The 27,500-nt window shown below is 40.5% G+C and overlaps 1 protein-coding gene across 3 annotated transcripts in view; it reads left to right on the top strand.

The window, feature by feature from the left end:
- Window positions 1–27,500, top strand: part of LOC147648236 (uncharacterized) — a 127,490-nt gene that overhangs the window by 6,532 nt on the left and 93,458 nt on the right. The window contains exons 2-3 of one of the 3 annotated variants that reach the window (XM_086867080.1): window positions 18,087–18,165; window positions 20,639–26,551. The exons of the other annotated variants lie outside the window; for them this stretch is intronic. Coding sequence (XP_086723206.1) covers window positions 21,103–22,191 — 1,089 coding nt within the window. The 5' untranslated portion in view covers window positions 18,087–18,165; window positions 20,639–21,102 and the 3' untranslated portion in view covers window positions 22,192–26,551. Of the gene's footprint in view, window positions 1–18,086; window positions 18,166–20,638; window positions 26,552–27,500 lie in introns of those variants that run through there. 3 annotated transcript variants of the gene reach the window in all.

Raw genomic sequence — 27,500 nt, 5'->3', positions numbered from 1 at the left:
CAGCGTGCCTGAACAATTAATTTATCTTTCTGTGCTTTCTCATATTTTTTGATAGCTAAAAAGGAGTCTTCAAAAGCTTTAACATGATCTTCAGGTTTGCAGTCTGATATGCCAAAATTGCATGTTAAATCATTGCTTCACATTTTATAAAGATTGAATCACCAAGGATTACCTAGATACATCATTTATTGCTGATATATGATAATTAATTATGATGCTATTTTGGTTTTAATGTTTAATCCCATCTGCCTACCTAAAATTTAGTTGTTCATGGGAGCAATCACCCAACATTTAATTCTTAAAATTTTAATATGGAAAGGATCACAAGTCATTATATATAAACACAAATACGTGCATTCTCAGATCTGACTTGAAAGTCTAAAGCTTTTGTCTACCAGAGAGCGCTGTAGTCTTGCTACTGTTGCCCTTTCACTGAACTCTTAGAGATGTTTTATTTTATGGAAAGCTACTTGGCATAACTTATTTCAATGTGCTCTTATTTGCTTTCTTCTGATCAGCACACTCTATGACTTGCAGCACTTTGAAGTAAGAGCATTTTAGCTCTTACACTGTTAATGTTATCATTGTTTCCAGTTTTTTTAGTAAGAATACAATTCTGTTGTTTTTTTCCTGTTGTTCTTAATGTTTGAAGTTTTCCATTGGCAAAAATTCAGCCTGAACTGACTCCTGCAAAATACCTGAAAGACTTTTTTTTTGGTAAAGTATATTTTATACTTTTATGTTGTACGTATTCAACAATGTCTACACAGTGATCATCTCTTATGCCTGTTCTGAATTCTTATGAATACTTTGTTTTGAGACAATTTTCCTGGCAGGATCATTCTATTATTGATTGAAGAGACTGAGAAATTATGTCCTAAACAAGTGCAAAGTTATACAGAAATTGTAAAAATCTCCAATGGGATTGTATTTAATTACAGCTGTGAACAACCTGGAAAAATGCAAATTTATTCTTCTTGTATTATTCTCTCAATTTTATATATATGAAGTTTGAGATGAAATTTTTTAATTCATTAAGTTAGTGTGTATCTAGTGCTTAGTAAAAATTAAGCTGCACATGAGGAAGGCTGATTTTGACCATAATTGAAGATTAATGATATGGGATCATAAAAACATTCATAGATAACCTCTGTAGTTTTATGTAGGTATTTAGATTTGTTTTTATTCCTGGGAAAATATAAATCAACCTTCTCCAAAAAATTTTATTATTATTCTGTCACTTAAGTCTTTTTTACAGACTTGGAGTGAAAAATATTTTTAATTTAAGAAATGAAGTTAGATTTTTGAGAATGTCCATGTATAGTAATTTGCAATTATTGAAGTAGTTTGATTTAATAGGCTGTATCTCTCTAAGAATAAGAAGCACTCACATTACAATGCACAAGCTCACAAGTCAGAACCCGATTACTTCCAAACTGAAAAGCTTATAAAAATGTGAAGTACTCTAATAATTTTAAATTACTCTGTATTTCACATTTTCAGGTCTCTGATCACCTCCAAATACAAGTGCTTATAAAACTGCTCCAATAATTTTAAATTGCTATGTGCTGAGTGATTTAAAATTGTTAAGGTGCTTCAAAGTTTTTTAATAATTGCTTTAATTTAGAAGTGAGTTGAGCAATACTCCAGTATACCTTCAAGAGATTATCAAACTGATGCAAAAATTTACCATCTGGAAAGAAAATTAAACTATTCCTTTTAAAAAGGGAAAAAGAAAGCGGTGGGGGAAAGAGAGAGGGCAGAGGAGCAGGTGTAAGAGGTAGAAGCATGTTAGTGGTGAAGAATACAGGGATGAGAAGAAAAAAATATAAACCCAAACCTCACAGAGTAACAGGTTTGTTTGTTGTGTGAGAAATAGGACTTCAAAACTTAGGGCAGTTGCCTAATCATGGCTGTAAGGCTCTCTTTAAAGTCATTGCAACATTACCCAGAAGGTTAGGTCAGGGTTATAGTGACAGAGGAAAATGGTCTTTGTGGTTTAGGAGCTGCACACCTGACAGACACTGCATCTCTTAGGCTTTCAACTTCTACACTCTGTTAACTGGGATGGTATGCAGATGCGTATTTTTTCCTTAAAATTCCTTGTGCTGTAAAGTTGTGTGGCATGCTTAAGTTGCAATTATTTGTGTGAAATAAACAGCTGGTTTATTAACTGATTTCTGAAACAGCAGTTCTAAGAAGAGCATTTCTGCTTGATAAAACACCTCTCCCATAATGATGCTTCTTGCTTTTTTTTATGTCCCAACCCGTCATGTTATTGGATTTTTCTGCTAGAAATTTGTAACAAAGATACAAACTTGTTAAACACAGCAAATATCTAATTGCCATTGAAGTAATGAAATTTGCACTTCAGACGTTTCCTCAGCTGATGTAACACTTTTTTGGTTTTAATAATTTGACTTGAATGTTGACATATTAATGAAATGCCTAGCAGGAAGAGACCTCTCTATAAATAGTAAGAGAGGTGAAATATCAGATCATCTACTTGTAAACAAACAAACCAAACATACAGCTATCAGTTTCATATGAAATACTCATCCAAGTAGGAGTGCTGATATGATAGCCTTAGCTGAATTACCTTGTATGAATATGTATGTTTCCTGGATGTATCCTTGCTACCGATCCTCAGAGCCTGGTCCAGGCAGTTTTGACAAATACAGCCTGTGTTCAGATTTCTGAAATATAAGAAAAAATATCCAGATCTTTCTTCTTGAGAGATATCCAAGCAGGTAGTTGGGTCAGTTTGCTACAATGATCCAGGAGGAGCTGGCAGGGGCACAGAAAGGACAAGGATGGTGTTGGCAGCTGGGGCTTAGAAGGCAGAAAGGATGAGACAAGCTGCTATTTCCCCCTCCGTTCTCATATTCTTATTGCTGTGGGAAGGACAGTGCTTTGTTTGGTGGGAGTGTACACTGTGTTTTCAGTACTTGCTTTGACCTTTAATCAATATTGATTGATTTTGTGAAGACCTGAAGTCTCTGACCTCTGGCTGGCTTTGCGAAAGTTAAAAGGTGCTAATATCTTTTAGTTGCTGAAAATACCATAAATACATCAGGGACAAAACCAAACAGTGTTTTCAAGCCCGTATGATAACTCCAGCTTTATCTGAGGTGCGTGCCTAAAGGAAAGCTTTTTCTTTTTCAGACTCAAGATATTGAAGTGTGACATTGAATGTACATTGAGAGGGAACAGGTAGCACCTTAGAAAACAGTAAGCTCTTCCATAAACAGCAAAAAAAATTACACACTTCACAAGTGTCAGAGATCATCAAGTTGCCTTCATTGGCTCATATTAAATTGCTCTAGAGAAAAAAAATTGAAATCAGGCTGTATATCCTTTATTATAGGGTAGGCCTCTCATTAGTTCCCTCAAGAACTCATGAGGGAACTAATTCAAGAATCATGTTGACCATCCCTTATTCTACAAGAAACAATTATTTGAGAATAAAAAATTCTTTCCTTATGGCCACGAAAGAGCTCTGCAAAAACTACTCAGATGGTTAGTCATATATTTGGCCTTTAAAGAACTGAACAAAAAGATCAATAACCTGATTTCCTTTTCATCTGCCTGGACTGTGAAGCATAGACCTCTTGCTTTGTTTATTGTGTAATGAAGGAGGTAAGGCAGTGTTAGCAGAAGGAAAAGATTATCTCCCTCTGGTAAATATATTGATGTTACAGACAGAGGCACAGTACAGCACAGAGAGTAATGAGAAATTTGACTGCTTTTCTTCCTTTCCTTCTTTTCCAGCTTAGCACTGCTGCATCCCAATGAATTAGCTGCTACAAAGAGAAGGAACTCTTTAAAGACTGGCAACTGAGAGCATTTACAATTAGCTGAATTGATTAACCTTTACAAATGCTGTTACTCTACAAGGTGTTTTTTCTTCCACACTAGTTGAACAATATGCCTTATTGATTAAACATAGTTCTTTATGGTAACACTGATTTGTCTATGGCTTCTCCAGTCATAAAGCTGCCTGTAATAGCTGCTGCCTGTTCCTATGGAGGGCCCAGAGAAGTGGTTGCATCACCATTCCTGGAGATATTTAAAAGATGGGTTTGACAGGGAGCAAAAGGTTACAGTTTACTGGTGGCCTTGGCAGTGCAGGCTTAACAGTGAGACAGTCTTAAAGGTTTTTACCAACTTAAATGATCTTATGAGTCTGTGATTCTGTGATTATGTAAATAGCTCTCCATGTCTTTGGCATCAAGAATCACACTGCAAAAGCAGAAGAAGGAAATTTGCATTACAGCTGCTCCTCTGAAGTCAGGGCTTGATGAAACAAAGGGAGTTTTCCTTTCTATTATATGTCACCTAGCCTGAAAAAAACACATTTTCTTGTCCAGCTGGGAAGACCGACAGCTAAACATAAACAATTAAGTAAGAAACATTATTTGTAATAACATTTATAACATAGATTATGGTATTTTTTTGTGTGTACCTCACATGGGAATAGGCAACGACAAGAATCTGCTTTTTAGTGACATGTATTTTTAAATCTCTTTGAAAGCTTATTTTGGTGGGAGTGTGATTGGCAGTGGATTGACCTCCCTAAAAGAAAGAGTTCTGAGAGATCAAGATCTCTTGGAAGATGTACATGGTGCCAAGTGGGTTCCCTTCTGACCTTTCAACCTGTAAAATTTCAGGAGGATGTGTGCAAAATACCACTTGATGATACATCTTAGTCTTATTTTTGGAGAAGGGGTATGTGTGGGATTCTCATGATTATGAAGGCTAATGACAGCACAGGCTGTTTCTCTCAAAATTCGTCATGCTCTGCCCAGTGTTAGCGCTCACTGTACCTGGGAAAACTCTCTGCTTTAAGAAGAGAAGAGTAGAAATTTAATTTCCCTGCCAGCTCAAGCTGAGGTTTCTTCTGTACAGTCTTTGATGTGTTATGAATCATGCTGAATTACACATGTTGTTCTACCATTTGCTTTTCAGCTCAGCAGGGACTGAACAGAGAACGCCAAACTCATTTCACTGAGGACTGTATGTGGGTTCAGTGAATTGTCCTTCAATGTGTAAAAAAGCCACCAGGCTTTATTTATATGTATGAATCACTGTGACTCAGGATTTTAGCAGCACTCTTCCAGATTTTCAACAAAAAAAATGGCTTACCAGTAAAAATTGAGGACACACAGAACATGAAGTGGCTTAAATTAGACATTCTTTCAAATATAGATAAACTGGTTTGAAGAGATCTATATTCTAATGAATATAGATCTATGAACAGGGAAGGTATAAATAGTACACATACACATACAGTTTGTATATTGACACATATGCTAGCATGTACATATAATATATTAAATATATCATAAGTATTTAATGGTTAATACGAGGAAACTGATGTCATTCCGTGGATCAGAGGAACAATGGTGGCACTCAGCCATTTCTTTCCTGAATAGCTGCTGTGTTTTTAAAAATAAAAAATCAGGGAGCTGCTGTAGCAAAGTCTGTAGCATTCACAGCATGACAAACAAATTAGAAAACAGCAGATGCAGCACAAATTAAGATGTATTTAGCACAGCAGCCCATCAGATGTGTGAAAGTCTTTTGTATATCAGCTTTGCAAGGTTGATGTATTGCACTTTAGACAGCTGATAATGAACCCTTCTAGCAATTAGAGGTGGAAATACTGAGGATTTGAAATTGTGCTGTTCCCAGTGGGGGCAGGGGGGAAGGGGGAAAACCCTTAGTGAGAAATTTACTGCTTTGTGTGTGTGCACTGAGCAAAACAAAGCAAATGTTTCAGTTTATTCACGTGTACATTTTGAATTTCTCATTTATATTTTTTACATTTAATACTCACATAATAATTATTTCATTTTTTTTGTGATTTAAAAAATGTGCATTTCTGTGTTAAAAATTTTATAGCTGGTACAATCTCTCTTGGTTTATGTGGTGCCTTATTTTGTCACCTGATGGGAGGACAGTAATCTCACTAATCAAGTCTTCAAACAGCCATAAACATTTTAATGGTTTAAGTAATTTACATCTTTGCAGTTCTATTGAATTTTGCTTTTTTTTCTCCAGTGTTTCTGTTACACTTCCTCTTTCTACCTCCCTTTCCATAGCCAAAAGCACAGTTTAAAAACCATGATGGAAGCTTTGCATAAGTAAAGGTTGTGAGTTTGAAGCCCAAATTCAGTTCCACCCTTGATCCTCCTAGATGCTGAGTGCTCTCAGCTGCGAGGAGTTGCAATGGAAATGGAGAGTACTTAGCAGCTCACATGCCTGAGCCCCCTGAGGAGAACAGCATATTACAGCCGAGCTGGGATTTATCTGCTATATAGATAATAATAGTTTCCACTTATATAGGGTCTTTCATCTGAGAATCTCAAAATGCACTACAGATTATGGATGTGCTGCAGCACTGACTTTGTTATGGCTGCACAGAGATTTGAAACTGAGGCAGGCGTTAAAGCTCTTTGTTACTTGTGAACAAAAGAATGTATCTTAGTGCAGCCTCACCAGGCTTATTATGACCAGGCTTTACCGAAAGTAACAAATGCTTTTTCTGTGAACTAGCATATCTACTTAACTCGAATTATGATTGCTTAAAACTTGTGCTGGTGCGTGTGGCTATTATTTAATTATTATTAGACATGGTATTTGCACTCCCCACTCTCAGCTGCCGTGCTGCTTGAAGGTGAGTGCCTTTTGAGAAAACACACCACTGGCATCAGACTGGGCAGCAGGGAAGCTCAAGCTGAAAGTTCAGCCTCGTCACAACCCTCTGCATAGCAGTGTTGATGACAATCACTATTTCCCACAGAAAGAGCAGCAGTTGGTCCCACCATTGATATGTACAGAACAGTGGTATTGTGAAAATGTTTCAAGGGTCTCAGTCCCTATGTTACTATTATGCAATCAGAAGACTGAGGCTTAATTACATGAACTATGCAGACCCCTGCAGAGGGAGGGATTTTATGAAAACTGTGTTCTTGTACCCTGCAGAGAGTGGATACTGCCAGGAATCTGCACTCAGAGGCTGTGGGGAAGATGTGAGTAATCTTGGGTGGGAATGACAGGACCCCTTTCCTGTCATTCAGCATTGCACCTGCATGCATAATTAAAACTTGCAGCTGAGGACAAAATGAACAAAAACTGGGTTTTGACTTCTACTTATGTTTATTGATGATAGGAGAAGCTTTCCATCCTTGCTTTGTGTCATGAAAGACAAAAGGACAAGAACTGCTGGCATATGAGTGGTGTGAAACCTGCCTGTCTAATGTGGCACTGGTCTGGTCCACTGCCCAAGAAAACTAGGTCTGATTGGTTGAACTAGGGGTGGTACCTGCTGTACTTTTCTTTTTACTTACTGTTCTTTTGGCTTCTGGGTGCTAATTTGCATTTTCAGTGGGAATACACTTTAATTGCACTTTTCCCTTGTCCATAATAGGCTTGAGGATAGTCTGGTATACAATTTTGATGTACTGTCACAAATTCTGATATGGAATGAATCATTCTATGTAGCTAATGTAGAAAATTCTGTTAAATTCCATAAGCAGTATAATCCAAGATTCTGCAAGTGGAAAGGGTGATAAAACATATCATTCTATAGCACTTTTGCTACTGTTATTTGTTTGAGGGGTGAATAAAATATCGGCTATGCACATTTGTCATAGGGACCATTTGGATTGTATATCAGGGCTCTGGGCAAAGAGTAAAGGGCTCTTTCCATCAGCAACAGCAGAACTATAATCCTGTCTTGGCTTTCAAACTATAGGTTTTGACCTTCATTTCAAAGCTGTATAATACCAGTAGTTATTAACAGTGATCGCTTGGTATGATAGTCTTTAAATTAGACCAGATTGCCAGCAAAAGCACTCTGATTGCATTTAATCAGGAAATGAAGATGATTCTCTCTGGGCAAATGAGTTACCTTTACATTACTAAAAAAAAAAAAAAATTAAAAAGCAATCAGGCAAGGTTCTGTCATTTCCAGTTCTTGTTTATTGAGATGCAGAATAACAGTAATGTCCAATACATAAAGCATTGCCTAACTCTTTTGATTTTTTGGAGCCATTGTACAGAATTATTCCCCAAAGCAGGCTAAGTATTGCTGTGACAGGGACCAAAAAGTATATTTTCTGGGTCATACATGGTTCATTTTTTATACTTAACATTTTTTCTGGCTGACTGTGCTCTGAATAATTACCTTAATTTTCAGCTTTTATTGCATAGAGGTAAATAAGCCATAGCAGTTGATTGTATACAATTATATATACATATATTGAAGTTTTAATGATGGTATAATTCCTAAAGTAGTTATAATTATTATTGAGTTTTAACAAGTATGTACATATGTAAAAATGGATTATGCTTGTCATGGGTAAGTTTTCTGCATGCACAGAAGGGAAATTTATTGTTCTGGGGGATTTTTTTTACATCATTTTGTTTTACTGTATCTTGACATTACTTGCAAGAATGCAAGACTTATTGCTAAAAAACAAAAAAAAATATTTAGCAAAAAATATTTTTGTTAAAAAAAAACAAAACAGGATTTTCAGTAAATAGCTGTAGAAAACATGGAGTTAGGTGCAGGATGAACCAGCTCATCAGAGTTAGCAGTAAGTATTTTGCTTTTGCTATTTTGTCCTTGTTCTGAGATGAGACTGGAGAATTAATTAGGGTCACATGAGGTTGCTAAGATGCTTGAGGAACCTACAAGTACATGTAGGTTTATAAGTCAAGTTATTTTCAGCAGTTTACCTTCCTCTCTGAACCTGTGAACCAAAATGAAATTTTTTGTAACTTTCCCTTTTTCACATCCATTACATCAACATTTTCCTTCTTATCATTACTAGTATTAGCTCTCAAAATGTGTGAATAATTTCAATTAAAATATGGCAAGTTTTGATCTGAGCAGTTTGAATATTTATATTGTGTCTGTAACAGTGAAGGTAGAGAAGGTGCAGTGTGCTCAACAGCATACTTTCTGGTATAAATTCTCAAAAGAGCGCTCACCCTGTAACATTTCTAATGCACAGCCTCTTTCCTACCAAGTCAATGATAAGCCTTTGAAAGGGCCATTGCTTCCTGTGAAGAAAACTCAACAGCTCATCCTCTCATCCTGATGAGAATGCAGACACTTAACATGCTTTATCCTCCACAATTGCAAATAGCTAATCATAATTAGGAACCCTGCTGTTGGGAAAACTGCTCACCCTTGCACTAAAAAAAAATCCCACTGAAGCTGTAATTTTCCTTTCTTGTATTCTTCAAATCTTTCTAAAGCTAAGTGTCTACACAGTTTGCCTGAAAGTAACACATGGACTCCTGCAGAAACAACTCTTCCATTGACCCGTCAGTGCTCCCAACTCAATACATTTTTCTGCTTTCTTACTGTAAATGAAGGACTGATTGCATATGATTCATTGTCTGTTCTTTTGTTCATAGGAAGTGCCTTGGCATGAGGCTAGAGCATACATCTATTTCATTTCTATTTTCCTGATTTCCTTATAAAATGCCCTGATTGGTTATGCTTACCTGAAAATTATATCTCTGCAAGCAGAATCTTCTAGTTAAAAGTATGTCAGTATTGAAGAAATAATGATTGAGGTATTTAAGAAGGATTCATGATCACTAGAAAGATCATAACAGTTTGAAGAATAGTAAAGGATGATTCACCCCTGCTGGGCAATAAGTCTTATGAAATTCCCTGTGCCAGTTCTCATATAGTTACAATGTAAGAAAATATAAAACATTTCCTTTCAATATTTGCCTCATTTCCTGCGTTTTCAGTTAAAAGTTGTGGAAATCTATTTTGGTCTCTTAAATCTGTTGCATACTAGAGCCCTGTGCCCCACACACTGGCCTGTCAAATATTTACCTCCAGTCAGTCTGCAACTGAACTCTGAGGCACCCTAAGTCCTAAGGAGAGTGCTGCACTTTGAACCAGTTCAGCAATATTTATAACAAAGCCCTCTTTTCAATTTAGACCATTTTGGGGATGCAAGCTGGCACCTGCATCCAGCTTGTTTTCATGTTCCTGGTAAAAGATGCTTCTTTACTGGGGGAGGGGACACAATAAACTGAATGATAAATTTTTTTCCCTGCCATCTGCATTCTTGTGACGTTCTATTGAATTTGATTGGCATGCCATTAGCTTTACATTATTTAAAATAAATTCCTGCAGTATTTCCAGCGCAACCAAATAATTGAAAGACATGTCATGCAACATCTTGTTTTAATGACGTACATCACCATTCAGTACCATTGTAATGACATTTCTGCCACTTAAGATGTCTAAACCAATATCTATGGTTTTCCAGTATAACCCTGTATTTCTGTATACAAAACCAAGGGGTTTGAAATTTTGTGGGGTTTGTTATTTTTTTGTGAGAGGAGGGGGTAAGGGAGTTAAATAAACTGAGCTCAAAACTGAGCCAGGTCATAGAAAATGTTGGTGTTTATTTGAATTGCATCATTAATATATTCTTTTTATGTCATCACTAAGAAGTTATGATCAAAACAGGAAGAGAGTTTAGCTCTACTAATTTACTACATGAGATCACAGTACCAAAATTTCATATGAGTAGAAAAACACAGTAGTTGCCACCTCAGAGTGAATCACAGAATCATAGAATTAACTAGGCTGGAAAAGATCTCTGAGATGATTGAGTCCAACTTTTCACCTAACACCACCTTGTCAATTAGACCATGGCACTGAGTGTAGCATCCAGTCTTTTCTTAAACACCTCTATGGGAGTGACTCCAGCACCTTCCTGGGCAGTCTATTCCAATGCCCAACCACTCTTTCTGTGAGGAACTTGTTCCTAATGTCCAGCCTAAACCTGGTCTGGCACAGCTTAAGGGACTCTGTTCTCTCATCCTGTCACTGGTTTCCTGGGAGAAGAGGCTGATCCCCACCTGGCTACAGCCTCCTTTCAGGGAGTTGTAGAGAGTGATAAGGTCTCCCTGAGCCTCCTTTTCTTCAGGCTAAACACCCCCAGCTCCCTCAGCTGCTCCTCATAGGACTTGTGTCCCAGACTCTTCACCAGCCTTGCTGCCCTTCTCTGGACACGCTTCAGCACCTCACCATCCCTCCTGAACTGGGAGCTCAGCACAGCACACAGCACTCAGGTGTGGCCTCACCAGTGCTGAGTACAGGGAAGAATGACCCCCCTGCTCCTGCTTTCCAAATTTCTGTCCATTTTTATTTTCCAGATTGCTGCTTTCCAAATTTTACTACTGACTTCGAGTGCCCAGTTTTGGCTCCCAATGTTTCGATGGGAAGGAAACATAGCTGTGTACATCTGCATTATATGTATATCTGCACAAAATCTCACATATAGAAGAGATCGACAGATAGCTACTCTCTGTGCTTTTCATAAAAAAAGAAAGACAAAAAAGAGACAATGCAAATTCACAGAAGACATCTTCATGTACAAATATTCCTGGTACTTTAATGAATAAAACTTAAAAACCTGTAAAGCAAGACAAATTCTTGCTTCAAGAACAGAATTTTATGAACTGACATTTGTGTCACATATTTATTAATGTTCTAGCTTAGAACTTCTAACATAATGGAAAGAAAGGAAAAAAGAAACTTTCAAAAATGCCTCATTAATTAAATTTAATTTTTTTAAGGAAATCTTGTTGGGTTTAAATCCTGTTATCCTTCAGTATTTTGTTAAAAAGATTTTACAGAACATGTCATGTTCTTATGAAGAAAAGCACCGTGGAATTAAGGAAGTTCAATAATGTGTTCTTCAAAGTGTGTACTTGAAAAATTAAAAATATCTGGATTTTGGGTTATTGTTTGTTTGATTTTTGGTACATATTTTCATATACAATTAGCTAAATGGAGCATTCCTTTAGAAATCCTGTTTGTTAAGAAACTTTAACCTGGGCAAAGTATGATCAGAAGTAAAGCAAGTTGGAAGTAAATACCAGTAAAATACTTAACTGTTGTTAAGACAAGACACTAATGTGTGTCTTGTTCACTGTTGTACTTCTCAGAGCAAAGTAAAGGAATTTGTAAAACACTTTTTTAAAACACTCGGATGTGACAAGATGGTGTTTGCATTATCATGATGTTTTCTTACACCCCTTTCGTATTGCAGTTGTCATCAAACTATGTTTTCTATTAAAGCATAAGAAACTGAACAAATTGCTGATATTCTGATAACAATTCTGCAACATTGGGACACACAGTTTTGCCTCCTCTCATCCCATGTGTACAAAGCAGTGGTACTTGCCTGTTATGGGATTTCTCTGGTGAATGTCACAGGTATGTATCCTTTAGTAGGAGCTTTTGGGTTTATATCTCAGATTTAGCTAAAACAAGCATAAAGATGGCTGGATAGTTCCCTATTAGTTGTGTTTATGAGGACACAAAAGTATGTACATTATTTATTTTGCTCTTCACTGCAGTTTGTGCACATTGGCTTCCTTACATTCTTTTTATTTACTGAAGCATTTTTTTAACAAAACGCTCATTTTGGAGAGTCCTGTTAGGTTTTCAGGTACTATCGATCTCATGGAATGAGATTTTTAGGAGGCTTAATACTCTTGTACTCATAGCAAAAAGGAAAGCCAGCATGTATTCTGTGAGTATTAGTTTTATTTATTAATTCATTTTAAGTGGTCTGTGCTCTGCATTGTTTATTTGTAAATGCATTAACACATTTTTGTCACTTTATCCTATTTTTTTTGAGAAAATTTGCCGCAGTCTAAGGTCTAAGGACTGATTTAAAATATCTAATGTTGACACCTGTAACTGATATTCTCAACAATGCCAACTTCATTGAAATTAATCTGTTTTCAAGGGATTTAAGTATTTTTAAATTCCAGCAAGCTGTCTTCAGCCTTGCACTATGGAGTAAAGCATCTGCCTGTATCTCCTATCTCTCTGATTTCATGAATCTTGTATCCTTTTCTGCATACACTAGCATATTCTGGTTATTAGGACAGTCAGCTGGGCATTATGAGTGCTATGCATTTAAATTCTTCATGCTGAAGTGACAAATTTTGGTCTCCATTTTCTTGAGGGAAATTTTGATAGTTAAAACAATAATGGTAACCTGAAAGGAAATGTGGAAGGAAATATTATTTCTATTTTTAAAAACTCTGGCAGTGACGTCAGTGTTTGGGTTGAACCTGGCTGTCATTGAAGGGAAAGATGAACCGCAGTTCAAGTTACAAGATGAACTTATAAAAATGGGGACACCTAATTTGTGAGTCCAAAATGACATTTAAAGAGGAAAAAAGTGCTCAAAATATCTGCTTTCTGATAGATGGATTAGTCTTTTCTAGAGTGGGTGTGGGGAAGGATCCCCACTAAAAATCATTCTCCAAATCAGAGATGGAGCGATATCTAAATTGGAGAGAGATGGATTTAATGAGTGGACTGTTAGATGGATAGGAAAGTGGTGGGATGTTTACATCCAAAGGGCAGTGGTCAATGGCTCAGAATCCCAATGGATCCCCACTGACAAATAACAAGTGCACCCTCAAGGGTCCATAGTGGGACTGCTGTTAGCTAAAATCTTCATTAATGTAATAGATGAAGGTTTTGAGTGCACTCTCTGCAAATTTTCAGAAGACAGAATTGTGCAGTTGACTTATCTAAAGGGTGGGATGCTACCCAGAAGGACCTGGACAAGCTCCAGAAGTGGGGACAGGGGAACATCATCGTATGGTTTAACAAGACAAAATGCAAGGTGCTGCACCTGTGTTGTGACAACATTGGTATTGATACAGTCTGAGGGATGAACAGATGGAGGGCAGCTCTCTTGGAAGGACTTGGGGGTGCTGGTGAATGAGAGGCTGGACATGACCCAGCAGTGTGCAAGCCCAGAGAGCCAAACTGTCCTGGGCTGCATCCAAAGCAGCATGGGCAGCAGGGGAGGGGATTGTGCCCCTCTGCTCTGCTGTGGTGAGACCCCACTGCAGCATCCAGCTCTGTAGTCCCAGCACAGAAAGGATCTGCTCTTGGAGAGAGTGCAGAGAAGGGCCACTGAGATGATTAAAATGTTGGAGCACCTCTCCTAAGACGAAAGGCTGAGGGAACTGGTATTGTTCAAACTGGAGAAGCTTATGCTTTTGAGGTGATCCAGCTGTGGCCTTTTAGTATCTGAAGGGATACTAAAAGAAAAAGGGAGAAGAACTGTTGTGGTGATTTGGCATTAAGGAAAAAAAAGTGGAAAACACCCCCAGCAGTGACTCCTTTGAGAGAGGCTGCTGGGAGTTTCTTCTCTGCTTGGGATCAGCCTAATAGCTGGCCAGTTTTTGGAACTGACAGCATTTTAGACCACTGAAAAGTAAGATCACCTTTGTGAATACCACCTTTTAAACCCAATCCCTGGAACTGCTTGTCTCTTTGTTCCTGGCCTTGAAAGGTATCGGAGCTCTGGTGTGGCTGGCCCTGCTGCCCCGCGGCCTGTGCAGCCTGGGCAGGGGCTGGGCCGGACTCCAGCAGCTCCCAGCTGGGGGATGGAGACTGAGGGGGTTCCTCCAGCCCCAGGCCAGGCCGGGCTCTGCTGCAGCCCCCTCTGCTGCAGGTCCCGGGCTGGGGCAGGCCGTGGCTACTGACATCTTGCCCCTGTGGCCTGAACAGAGGACTCCAGGCTGAAAAGTGGCAGCAGCCTGTCCACTGCTTTCCAGCACTGCCTAGCTGAAATCTGACACCATGAGTACCTGGCCTCGGCTTGGGCCAGATTTAACCCTTTCACTACCCAGATGAGACCTGCAGACTTAATCCCCTCTCCAGAGAGACGAAAGTGAGAGTGATCAACATGTAAAGAAACATGAAACATCAGTCAGTAAAGGAAGGAGTCAGCCTCAGATAGAAGGAGAATGAGGAGATGCTTTAATAAGCTGAAATATTCTTTTAGTAGAGCCATGAAGGTGGACAATAATGTTCTGAAAAGCTCCTTTAATTCATGGAAGAGTATTTATTGGGGGAATGAACTATTCAAACTGTATATCTGAGCAAAGGTATCCATTGATAAAGCTAAGCTGATGGTGGAGTAGCTGTGATCCCATGAGATGCCTAAACAGAGGGAAAGAAGTGAGAGTTGATGAAGACCCTTTGCTCCAAGGGAGGAAAGGAGAAAACCTCTGTTCCCAGAGATTATCACAGAGACAGATGAAGAGAACCTTTGTCTTTGAATAACTCATCCTTAAAGTAATACCCCTTGAGTTCGTGGCCCATGAACACACCTCTGAGTAGTGTGAAAATGGGAGGAAAGCATGATGGCAGTCTTTTTCCAGGTGGCTGCGAGGCATGGAAATGAAAAGCTATAAGAAAACTGTTTTTCTCGTGGAGAACTCTCCATGGAATTACAAGAGGAAGCTGCCCTCCTGTAGAGACTGATGAAAAAGACTGTTGTATGGTTGGTACTGCTTTAACATCCCAGGTTTTGTCTCTATGATGTCAGTTGAGGAAGGAAAAAGGTGGGGTGGGGAGAAAAGGTTTCTGGAGGTTTTATGTTGGTTTCTTATTCTTGTAGTTCTATTAATAAACTTTCTTTTTTCCTTTTAAGTTTTAAGCCTGTTTTTCCCTTCTCCTAATCCATATCTCACAGCAAGAGATGAGTAAGTATTCTAGTGATTTTTAGCTAGTGCTTAAAAAACACCACATTATTTGGTGTGTTGTCCAGGAAATGAAAATTAGAGAATCTAAACTACTATAACTTTTTACAAGAGCATATAGTGACAGGACAAGTGGGAGTGGCTTTGAAATAAAAGCAAGTAGATTTAGATTAGATATTAGGAAGAAATCCCTCACTGTGATGGTTGTGAGGCACTGGTTGAGAATAGGTTGCCCAGGGAGGGTGTAGATGTTCTAATTCTGGTAGAGTTCAAGGCTAGGTTAGATTGGTCTCAGATCAACCTGGTCCTGTGGAAGGGATCCCTCCCCATGGCAGAGGGTTTGGAACTGGTGATCTTTAAGCTCCTTTGCAAGCCAGACCATTCTTTCTATAAAGTGGAAGCTGTTGTGGTTTGACACTGGCCAAATGCCAGGCATCCACAAAAACCGCTCACTCTTCTGCTGCAGCTGGACAGAGGAGAGAAAAAATTAATCAAGTGTTCATGATTTGAGATAAGAATCAGAACAAAACTCTCCAAGGGCAAAACAGGCTTGACTTAGACATACAAAGTGCATTTATTACTAACAATATCAGAACAGGCTAATGAGAAGTAAAATAAGCCGTTAAAACCACCTTTTCTTCCCTCAACTCCTCCCTTTTTCCTACAGGCAGCATAGGGAAGCAGGACATGGGGGTTTGATCAGTTTGTTAACTGATATTTTCTTCCACTGCACAGGGAGAGAAGTCATTTGGGTCCCCTTCCCATAGGAGAGAGTTCTCTGCAAACCTCTCTGATGTTAGTCCAATCTCATGAGCAGCAGTCCTCCCAAAACTGCTGCAACATGTGTACTCCCAAAATTCAGGCAATGTGGGTCACTTTTTCTATGGGATGCAGTCCTCCAAGGACAGGCAGCTCCAGCCTGGAACAATGGCCCTCTCTCCACAGATCTTCTGCTGGATCACAGCCTCCTCCAGCCATCCACATGTTCCAGCATGGGCACCTCTCCTGCAGGCTTGAGGTGGATCTCTGCATCCCCCGTGGATCCCCATGGGCTGCAGGGCACAGCTGCTTCTCCATGGTGTCTCCATGGCCTGCAGAGGAATCTCTGCTCCAGGGCCTGGAGCATCTCCTCCCCCTCCTCTACCCCTGACCTTGGTGTCTCCATGTTGTTTTCCTCACATGGTCTCACCTCCTCCTCTTCTCCGACTAGAAAAACTGTGAGCCCTTTGCTTTGATTTTGTTCATAAATATGTTATCACAGATGCGTTACCAACCTCTCTAGTTTTGGCCAGCAGCATGTCCAGCTTCAGAGCCATCAGGGACTGGCTCTGCTGGACACTGTGGAAGCTTCCAGCAGCTTCTCACAGAAGCCACTTCTGTGGACCCCCTCTCCACATCCTCCCCCACCACCAGAAAGCAGGCCATGTAAAACTGACACAGAAATACTTGCCAGGGGCACACCAAACAGTCAAATGACTACAGGAGGCCACATACTGGTGAGAATCTGCCTGGTCAGGATATGCAATAAAAAATGGCCCTGAAGCCTGGAATTATACTTTAAGAAAAGCTTATGGTCCAGAAACTTCTGCTTTCCTGGCCTGATGGTTGTAGGAAACAAGTAGAAGCAGAGACGGTGTTAATTGTCCTTGCTCTCACCTAAGTTTGACTTTAAGTAAGATATATATTAAGAACTTACTTTTATATGTCTGAAGCTGTGAATCTGTCTGCTAGCTTTCCAATCTGCTTTTTTTTAGACAGAATTTTATATCATAATATGGGTGTAAGAAGTGGTATAAGAGAAATGAGCTTTAGGCCTCATTTCCCCCCCATTTTCTTTCTAGCTTATTTTCTTCCTTGCTTGCCTCTTGCTGGTACAGTATAATTTTTGAACATCATATAAAGAAAGTATTTAAAAGAGATGTTTATAAACTTGGGGTGATTTGCAGGTAGGTGAGCATAATGTGAAAACACTTAGAGAATTCAAATTTGAGAAAAGAGTGTAAGAAAGAAAAATATACAACATGGGGAAAACATAGATTAAGGAGTATCATGAGGATGCTTGTGAGAAAGAGGAGAGAAATTCTTAAGCACAGTGCTAGAATGTGAAGATCTGCACTGGAAAAATGTACTATCCATCAGACAAGGGGTGACTTGATGAGACAGCTAAAATCTGTTATACTCTTCTGCAGTCAATGTTGACGCAGCATAGTTGCTGGTACTGAAAAAAATAGGCTAGACAGAGGAAATTATTTGAGGCAATTCAGGGGGCAATCCAAGCTCAGTTAAATTATCAGTCTGCTTCATTGCTTCTCTCTATGATTAAATGCTTTTTGAGCTTGGTGAATGGAAATATGTGAAAAGCATGTGTCATGCTCCTTAGTTTACTTTTTAAGTGCCTAGCTGATGCATTGGCAAAATGCTTGATGATAATAAATACAGAAATACGGATTCACAAAAAAATTATCTTAAATGGTTGCAATAAATGTAGTGGGGATTCTGGTGTTTAATTTCAGAATTACAAAAGAGATGCCTCCAACACAGCTGTTCTAAAATCCAGCCTCAGGAAAGTACGTTATCACTACGGAAAACAAGGTAAGACAAATATAGCACATCAGTGACATTTTTGTTCAAGCGACTTTCAATTTTGAAGGAAACTTCTGCAGTTTTAAAAGTTGAAATATTGATCCATAAGCATTTTTTCCCCCTCCAACAGTTTTGCAGAGTCAAAACCAACCATTTCAATAATATTCAACTTTATTATAATAAATTAATGTTTGTATAGTTTTTTGTTTACCTTTATAATGCTGGTTTTTTTTAATGTTTAATTTCTATTTAGTCTTGTGTCTTGGCAGCACTGGGACAAGAAAGGCTTGATCTTGGAATAATTATTCATATTATTATGCAGATGGAGAAAGCCAAGTAAAGAAAAGGTCACTGTAAACTTTTCCTTGCTAGGTTTACAAATATTCCAAGTAGCATATTTGTAAATTCAAGTGTAAATATTTGCATTTTTTCATTTTTACTAACTATATAAACACTAAATCCTAAACACAAGTATAATCTGAATAAGAGAAATTTATGTCTGATGTTTTTCAGACCAACTAGCTTTAGGACTCTTTCTCTAGTCACTGTCAAGCAGCTGTTTGGACCAAGGTATTGTCATTATCCTGTCAAAGAGCTTCATTCCCACCATTGACTGGAGCTGACACTTCTGATTTCGTGCTTGCTTTGGTCAGGTCCACACAACTGTGGGATGTGAAAGCCCACTCTGTGCTAGGGCATAATGAGAAAAGAAAGGATTTCAAAATAAAGGTTTTATATCCCAAAGATTTTGTAACAATAAAAATTAGCAGTTAGAGAGGGAAAAAATTTAAGAAAATGTGGTTTGCTTGTGTTAATAATTTATGCACAAATCAGTGTAAAATGTGGGAAGATTGTAAGAAGCATTGTCTTGCTTCTTTGCAAGAGGAAGGAAAAAAAGCTGTCAAAGCAATACAAATTGAATTCCTCTGGTTATTGCATTCAAACATTAATTATAATTCTAAATTTACCTCAACCCCCAATCACATCTGATTGAATTATATTCTAATTCCCACTATGCAACATGAATGACAAAAGTGATGAAATCTCAGCATTAAATTTCCTAACTGGCAGATGTGTCTCTAAAAGGTAAAGCCTTTTGGACATACCGGTATTTGTAAGGATTGGTATCAGCATATTTAATCAGAATTAAATTCTCTGAAGTGAAATGGTGAGGAGTTTTTATTAAAACTACTTTCAGGTGGTGATAACAGATGTGTGACTGTCCAGTTTGCTTGCACTTCTGATTTCCAAGAACAGTGTGGTTGATGGTATTGAACTAGGAAGTCTGAGCACTTGTGGCATAGCTGTTAATTGCTTTCTGGTTGTTACTGTCATGTTGTAATATTTTCATCACACTAACCTGGTGAATAGAACAGCAGATACATTTTTTTCTTAAGTAATTGTATTTTCTGGTTATAGGTTGAGGTAGAGCATTCAAGGCAGGCCATTTAAAAAGTCAGTGTAAATATTTTCCACTGAATTATACTTTTTTGTAGCTTCTGTATTTCCTGCTAAAATATATATATATATACATAGTTGTGAAATCTCTCTTCTTGAATACTGATTTATCGATAAGAGTGCTTTTCCTTATCAAAAAAACCCCTTTGTGATAACCTGCTTCAAGCCAGACAATGCAGAGTTAGTAAGAGGTATAAAAAATATGACCTTACTTTATTGTTTGCCACATATTATTTCATTGTTCACAAATGGGGAACTTAAAATATCTTTATTGAGAGAAACAGAGTAGTAATTAATCTTTCAGCTCTCAGATATTACTCATTCATTTTCCACAGCATTTTATCAAGGTCATCATAACTCCATATTGTAGGTGTTAATACTTATAACTTGTGGGTTTTGTGGATTTTAAAGTTATGTAAAAAGATGAGTATTTTAATTGCTTGTCACTCAGCAAAATTGCAGATGAAATTACAGGCTAACAGAAGATGATGGTGGTGATAAGTCCTGAGTGAATAAAAGTTCTTGCAGATGTGAGTCTTTATTTCCTTGAACCTTTCCTTAAAGCCAGTGTAAAAAAGAGCATGAGAAAAGAAATCTTCTCCAATTAAATATTTTTCTTCAATATGTTGCAAAAATATGTCAAGCAGTCTTGAGTTCAGTGATCTATAGAATCAGGAAGAAATTAATTTTGTAGATTATCATAGGTATCATGAAACACATACTGCGAAAAAAAGTCTTGTGCTGAGAATGAATCTAAGACCATTTTTATATTTTGAGTTGGATATAGTCCATCAATGAAAGAAAACCTATGACAGCCAGGAATCTTTCTGTACCTAAGGTGGTTTCTTTTTTCTCTTTGTCTACTAATACCATGTCCATCTTGCTTGTGTTTGTCTTCATCCACATGTTAATCAATAAATATTTCTGCTGATGAAAATAGGCTGACTGATGAACAGTATTGGCCTGTGACAAACATAAACCTAAATGTTGGACTCATGCTCAAGTTTTTTTTTGCTGTTTATAGATCTTGATCAGGACCAGATGAAACTAAACATTATGAACCTGTGCATGGAGAGATTCTGTTACAGATCTGTCATCAACCTCTAGTCACTGTGCATGAACTATTAAGACAAATGATATCTCAGAAAATAATGTCTAAATCCTTGCATGCCATCACTCTCAAGCACACTTTCTAACAGAGGGTGGATGTCCTAAAAGGCTTTATTCTCACATAGTATGGAGATATTGCATGTACTACACACCTCAGGGTTTGTTACTTAGTGAATGAAGATCACTTCACTCATTTTTCTGATAACTATCGTAAACATTTCTTTTCCATATCCTCACTGACTGCTTGCTTGTTATGGTTTAACCCCAGCCAGTAACTGAAGCCTACTCAGACTCACTTCCCCACAGTGGGATGAAAGAGAGAATAAGAAGAGGGAAAGTAAATACTTGTGGCTTAAGATAAATTCGGTTCAATATGTAATGCAATATCTGGTGCCGAAACCCGGGACCGCTCCCCGATACATGGGTTCAAGCGTCCGGATTTCGGGAGTCTCACCGGATGCTGAGGGACGGCTGGAGCGGCAGGACCGACTTCAGCGGGGAGGATGCTCCCGTACCTCCGAGATGCAGTCACTCGGGAAGGTAGTTTCACAACTGCATAGGCAGTGGGGTATAGACTGCAAAAAATCAAGGAATTTTGAACGCGTGGTTGTCAGATTACTAGAATTGAGTGTTATTGATGATCCCGTAGATATATTACACCCAGATTGCTGGGTTAGGTGTACCGAGGCACTCACGAATGACGTGTTGTGCTTCAGGTCCAGCAAGTATCTTAAAAGCTGGGCGAGAGTTACGCAAGCGCTACGGAAAGCGCTTCAGGAACAAGAAACTTGGAAGGCAGCTCAAAGCTGTTTAAAGGTTACACCGTGGGTGAGGGTAGGAGCTGCCACTCAGACCATGTTTATTGACTGCCCCACCAATTCTAATGGGCCATCTAATGATGACGGGAGACCCGAGTCGCCGTCCTGTCTGCCCGACTCTAACACGGGTTTGGCCGCGGAACACACTTTGCCGCCAGGGCGTACCAATGCCGCGGAGCCACGGGGCACGCCCGACACCGCGGACCCTGGAGATGTCGGGGAAAGGCCTCCACCATACGCGCTGCGAAATGGCGCCGGGGAGAGGAGCAAGGGGTGGAGCGAAGGGTGCCTAACGCGCGCGGGCATACACGATCGGGAGCCTAACGGGAAGTGGGAGGACGGCGCCAACAGTGAAGGGAGGAAAGCTCACAGTCCAATCAGGGATCGTGCCCTAGAGTACCTCCTAGTAAGAAGAACACGCTGGAAGGAAGGCGGAGAAAGGGAGGGGAAAAACCCGTCCCTGGGAAAGGGAGAGGGCGGAGTCCCACCAAAAAGCACTACAGCCCGGAAGCCCACTACCACTCGGCTTCTTCCACCAATTCGGAAAGGGACTGGGGCCACCAATGGCACGCGTGGAAGACAGAGCGGCGCGCATTTAGACATGCATCCGGCTCGAGCTCTGACTCGGACTTTGAAAACATGCAAATAAATTTCATTAAGCCTTAAAGATCTGTGACATCATTCCCACAAGAGTCCATGCCACTCACAGACTGGAAGCAGAATGGTCAACAGCCTAATCTACACTTCCACTGGACAGTCCTTCCTCAAGGAATGATCAACTCTCCAACCATATGCCAGATCATTGTGAGCCAAGCCCTAGCGCCCATTCGATCCGCGAACCCAGAAGCCACTATCATCCAACATACGGATGACATCCTTGTTGCAGCGCCGACGCCGGACTGTGTGGACAATCTTGTGTCAGCCATCTCCGAGGTTCTAAAGACCAATGGCTTTGAAATAGCAGAGGCAAAAATAAAGAAAGGTCGTTCAGTCACATTCTTAGGTGTGAAAATCACCGGCTCCTATGTGACACCCCCAGCAGTCAAAATTCGTTGCAACCTCAAGACACTGCACGATGTGCAACAGTTAGTAGGATCCTTACAATGGTTGCGAAATGTCATCCTTATCCCACCAGAAGTCATGTCTCCGCTTTACACGCTACTTCAAGGCAAGCATCCATGGGAACCCAAAACTCTCTCAAACATAGCCATGCGCTCACTCGATTTCATCAAACGGCAGTTGTCCACGACAGTTCTCTCTAGATGGAACCCAAATCTATCTTTGGACTTACACGTACATTTTACCAGAGAGGGGGGAGTAGGAGCATTGGCACAGGGACCTCCTGATAAAGCGCAACCGGTACAATGGGTGACTTTCGGAAGAGCCTCACGTGCATTTACCCCGGGAGTGGAATGTCTCGGAAGCCTCATCATGAAGGGCAGAAGGCTTGCCCTGAACTGCCTAGGTCTCGATCCTGCAAAAATATACTTGCCTTTCCGGAAGCAGATCTCGACATTGTCGGTAGCAATCTCAGAATATCTTGCTTTGGCACTTTTCAGATTTGCAGGAGAGCTTTGCTACGCCACTAAACCTCCATGGACTCAGCTGCTAGCGATAGCAGATGTTGACCTCCCACAGAAGGTCATGGACCGACCACTCCCTGGACCAACTGTTTTCACCGATGCATCCTCAGCCACCTCTACTGCAGCAGTGGTGTGGCGGACACAAGAACAATGGCAATACGTGAAAATGACAGACAAGTCGCTGTCTGTCCAACTCCTGGAAGCCTCCGCTGTAGTATTGGCATGCGGATTGTTTCCATCAGAGCACCTTAACATCGTAACAGACTCCATGTTCGTTGCCAAGCTCTGTCAAGCGATGTCTGGACCAGGTATTTCAACATCCTCTGCTGCTGCAATGATAGAAGAAGCACTTTTCTCACGCCAAGGTACCGTATCTGTGATACTCGTCAACAGCCATAACCCCCTTAAGGGATTTTTTTCAAATCGGCAATGACAAGGCTGATGCTGCAGCGAAAGGACTTTGGACCTTACAAGATGCACGACAACTACATGAGTCACTCCATGTTGGAGCCAAGGCACTTGTCGAGAAATGCAACATCTCAATAGCAGACGCCAGGCACATAGTGGCCACTTGTCATCAGTGTCAGAAAACACCCTTGTGGTCTAGTGGGATCAATCCCAGAGGCCTCAAGGCCTCCGAGATCTGGCAAACAGACTTCACCCTCTGCCAAATATTGAAGCCTCGAGCTTGGCTCGCTGTAACAGTAGACACATACAGCGGCATGATCGTTGCAACCCAACATGCAAAGACAAATTCCAAGGCAAGGATTCAGCATTGGCTAACGGCTATGGCATGGCTTGGCATTCCAAAACAAATCAAAACAGACAACGGCACAAACTTTATTTCCAAGTCAACTCAAGAGTTCGCGACTAAGTGGAACATCACCCTAAAGCAGGGCATTCCGTACAACAGCACGGGTCAAGCCATCATAGAAAGAGCGAACCAAACCTTTAAATATAAGTTAGAAACCTTAGCCAAAGCAGAAGGGTTTACCAATAACATCCCTCCGCCAGAACAGCCACGCTTGCTAGCCACCACCATGCTAGCGTTGAACCAGTTCCCCAGAGGAGAACAAGCACAAACCCCTTCCCAAAAGCATTGGACCACCGAAGCACTGAAAGAAGGCCCACCAGTTAAAATTAGAAATGAATTGAGAGATCGGGACTCAGGGTGGAAATTGGTCCTGACAGGTCGGGGATATGCCGCAGTGGAGAAAGATAACATTATTAAGTGGTGTCCATTAAAATCAATAAAGCCAGTGCTGTATAACTTAACTAATGAAACCTCAGGTTTCAGGTCTACCACTATAATCCTCCACGTCGACCTCGCTTCTTGTCCTCGACAGGGACTTCAGCAGTTTCACAATGTCTGTGCCTTTGTGTTTTCCTGTTTCTAAGCCTGCCTCGCATTGGACAGGGAGAACTGGGTGTGCATCTTTACCGGCTGTGCACCTGGACACTTCGCAATCCCTTGGATGGTAGAGCAATTGCCCAAACTGTGTCTAATGCCCCTAGCTTCATTGTTCACATTAGTGATATATTTAACACCAATGGAATAGGAATTGACCCTAGTCAGGGAAAACCTTTTGCCTACATTAATTGGGGAACATACTGGTGCCCTAGTGTCAACCCCGGTAAAAGCTATTGCACCTATCCTGGGTACGGGTTTTGTGGGTATTGGGGTTGTGAAACCATCGTCACCAGTAACCAGTGGACACCAGCTAAGAGAGATAGTTTCCTAGACGTGGGTTTTTGGCCCAAGGGCTGCAAGCGGCCCATGTTTGGAAAGAGCGGTATGATCACTGCTAAAGGAAGCTGTTCCCACCTAAATATAACAGTCCTGCAACCTCAAGACACCAACTGGTCACTAGGACGAAAGTGGTCAGTATTCCTTCATAGTTGGGATACAGACCCAAGCACTATCGTTCAAATTATCAGAGCTTCACCACCACACCACACCGCTCTTGGACCCAACAGAGTTGTAGCCCAGCAATACAATCACATAAACAGCAATCCCACGCCTAGCCTCACTAGTGCCACATCAGCACTTCATGGTGCGCTCGAACTGACGTCTCATGCCCTCTTTCATCACATGCTAAATGCTGCATTTCTATCACTAAATGCAACAAAGCCAGACCTTACCCGTTCTTGTTGGCTTTGCTATGATGCCTACCTGCCCTTTTACGAAGGGGTAGCTCTTAATGCCATGTTCAGCTACTCCAGAGCGAATGACCCCAAGCGATGCTTGTGGAACACCCCTTGCAAGGGAATCACACTAGAGCAAGTTTCGGGCAAAGGTGTTTGTATAGGCAACAGACAGGTAATACAACACCATGAAGAAATTTGTGCCGCTCCTGTGACTCTAGATAAGACCAAGTCCTGGGTAATTCCAGCAACCTCGGGAATCTGAGCCTGTAGCTCCACAGGTATCACCCCATGTATTTCCATCAAACACTTTGATGAAACTAACGATTTCTGTGTCCAAATGGTTATTATCCCTAGGATCCTTTACTTCCCTGGAGACTAATTGCCTTACCACCAGGAGAGAGGTTTCCCACGCCAAAAATGAGAACTCATTACCGCTGTCAGTCTTGCAGTACTGTTAGGTCTAGGAGCAACAGGCGCAGCAACAGGTGTCACAGCCCTGGTGACTCAAAACCAAGGTCTAGCCCAACTGCAGACAGCAGTAGATGAAGACCTGCACAGAATCCAAGAGTCTATCTCCAATTTAGAGCGATCCCTCAATTCCCTTGCTGAGGTCGTGCTGCAGAACAGACGAGGACTGGACATCTTACTCATGCGCCAAGGAGGTCTGTCTGTGTGCTGCCTTAGACGAGAAGTGTTGCTTCTATGCCAATTATTCAGGGCCAATCAAGCAGTCCATGGCAGAGCTACAACAAAGGTTTGAACTGCGTAGCCAACAACGCTCTCAGCAGAACTGGTTTAGTTCAATGTTCAACCAATCCCCATGGATTATTACCCTTGTTTCCACATTAGCAGGACCAGTTATTGTTGTTGTGTTCGTACTTATTTTTGGTCCTTGTCTCCTTAATAAGTTAGGCCAGTTTATAAAAACCCGTTTAGATAAGATAGACATTTTATATTTAGAACAGAGACAGTTAACCTGAGTTTGCATGATAGTTCATACTAACACACTGCGGTTTCGTTTCACGTTCATTACTAACAAGTTCACAGTTTGTTGTTAATTACATAAGTCTCTCAGTTGTAAAGTGCTGTTCATGGAGAAGTGGGGAGATGATGCGGTCAGATAGGGAACGCCGATCGGAAGATCTCGCGTTGTATGGGAAGATAGGGCCCCTCTTTCTCCAAAGTTCCATAACCCATAATGTCACGGTGATTACGTCATCATATCCCGGTCATATAAATCCCTGCACACCGGAAATAAATGCTCTTCACCGTCCACCACATTGGTGTTTGCGTGTGATTAGCCCAACAGGCCTGTAAGTTTAGCCGTCGTGTCGCCCATGAACCGGGTCGCAAAGCCTCATTCTGAGGCAACAAATATCCGTGCAAAAAGGTGAACCAAAACAAAGAATTCATTCCCCTCTTCCCATGGGCAGGAAGGTGTTCATCCACCTCCAGGAAAACTGGGCTCCATCATGTGTAATCCTTAGTCAGGAACACAAACACCATCACTCTGAGTGTCCCCTCCTTTCCTCTTCTCCCCACAGCTGTATATGCTGAGCAGGGCCTATCTGGTCTGGAATATCCCCTTGGACCAGTTGGAGACAGCTGTCCCCTCCCAGGTGTGTCCCCTCTCTACTCCTTGTGCACCTGCAGCATGGTTGCTGGTGGGATGGGCTGAGGAGCAGAAAAGGCCTTGGCTCTATCAAGCCCTACTCAGCAGTAATAAAAACATCCTTTCTTATCAAGACTGTTTCCAGTGCAAATACAAACCATAGCTCCATACAAGCTACTGCTATGAAAGTCTATGCCATCTAAAACCAGCACATCATTTCATGATACATGTAATATTTATGGCTGTCACCTCTTGGATAAAGGTTGGTTCCAGAGATGATTAAGGTCAAAGCTTGCCTGACTGCAAAGGAAAAATTGTATTGCTAAGAAAAGAGTAACAAGATCATAAAGGCACTGAATCAAAACTGGTTTGGGTAAAAGGGAGCACGCCATGGGCAGGGAGACTTCCCATGAGACCGGGTTGATTGAAATCAAGTGGCTACCTAATCTTGAACACCTCCAGGGATGGAGCATCAACAATTTCCATGGGCAACTGGTTCCAGTGCCTCACTACCCTCTGGGTTGGATCTCCATGTATATTTACCTTTACAATCATGAAATGAAGAAAGATAGCTATTTTTAATAGATGTTATTAGCATGTCTTTCTACATTCATG

The sequence above is a fragment of the Cyanistes caeruleus genome, chromosome Z, assembly GCF_971803275.1.
Source record: "Cyanistes caeruleus chromosome Z, bCyaCae1.hap1.1, whole genome shotgun sequence".
NCBI lineage: Eukaryota > Metazoa > Chordata > Aves > Passeriformes > Paridae > Cyanistes > Cyanistes caeruleus.
Note: the sequence above shows the minus strand (reverse complement) of the source record. Positions and strands in the feature narration are given on the sequence as shown.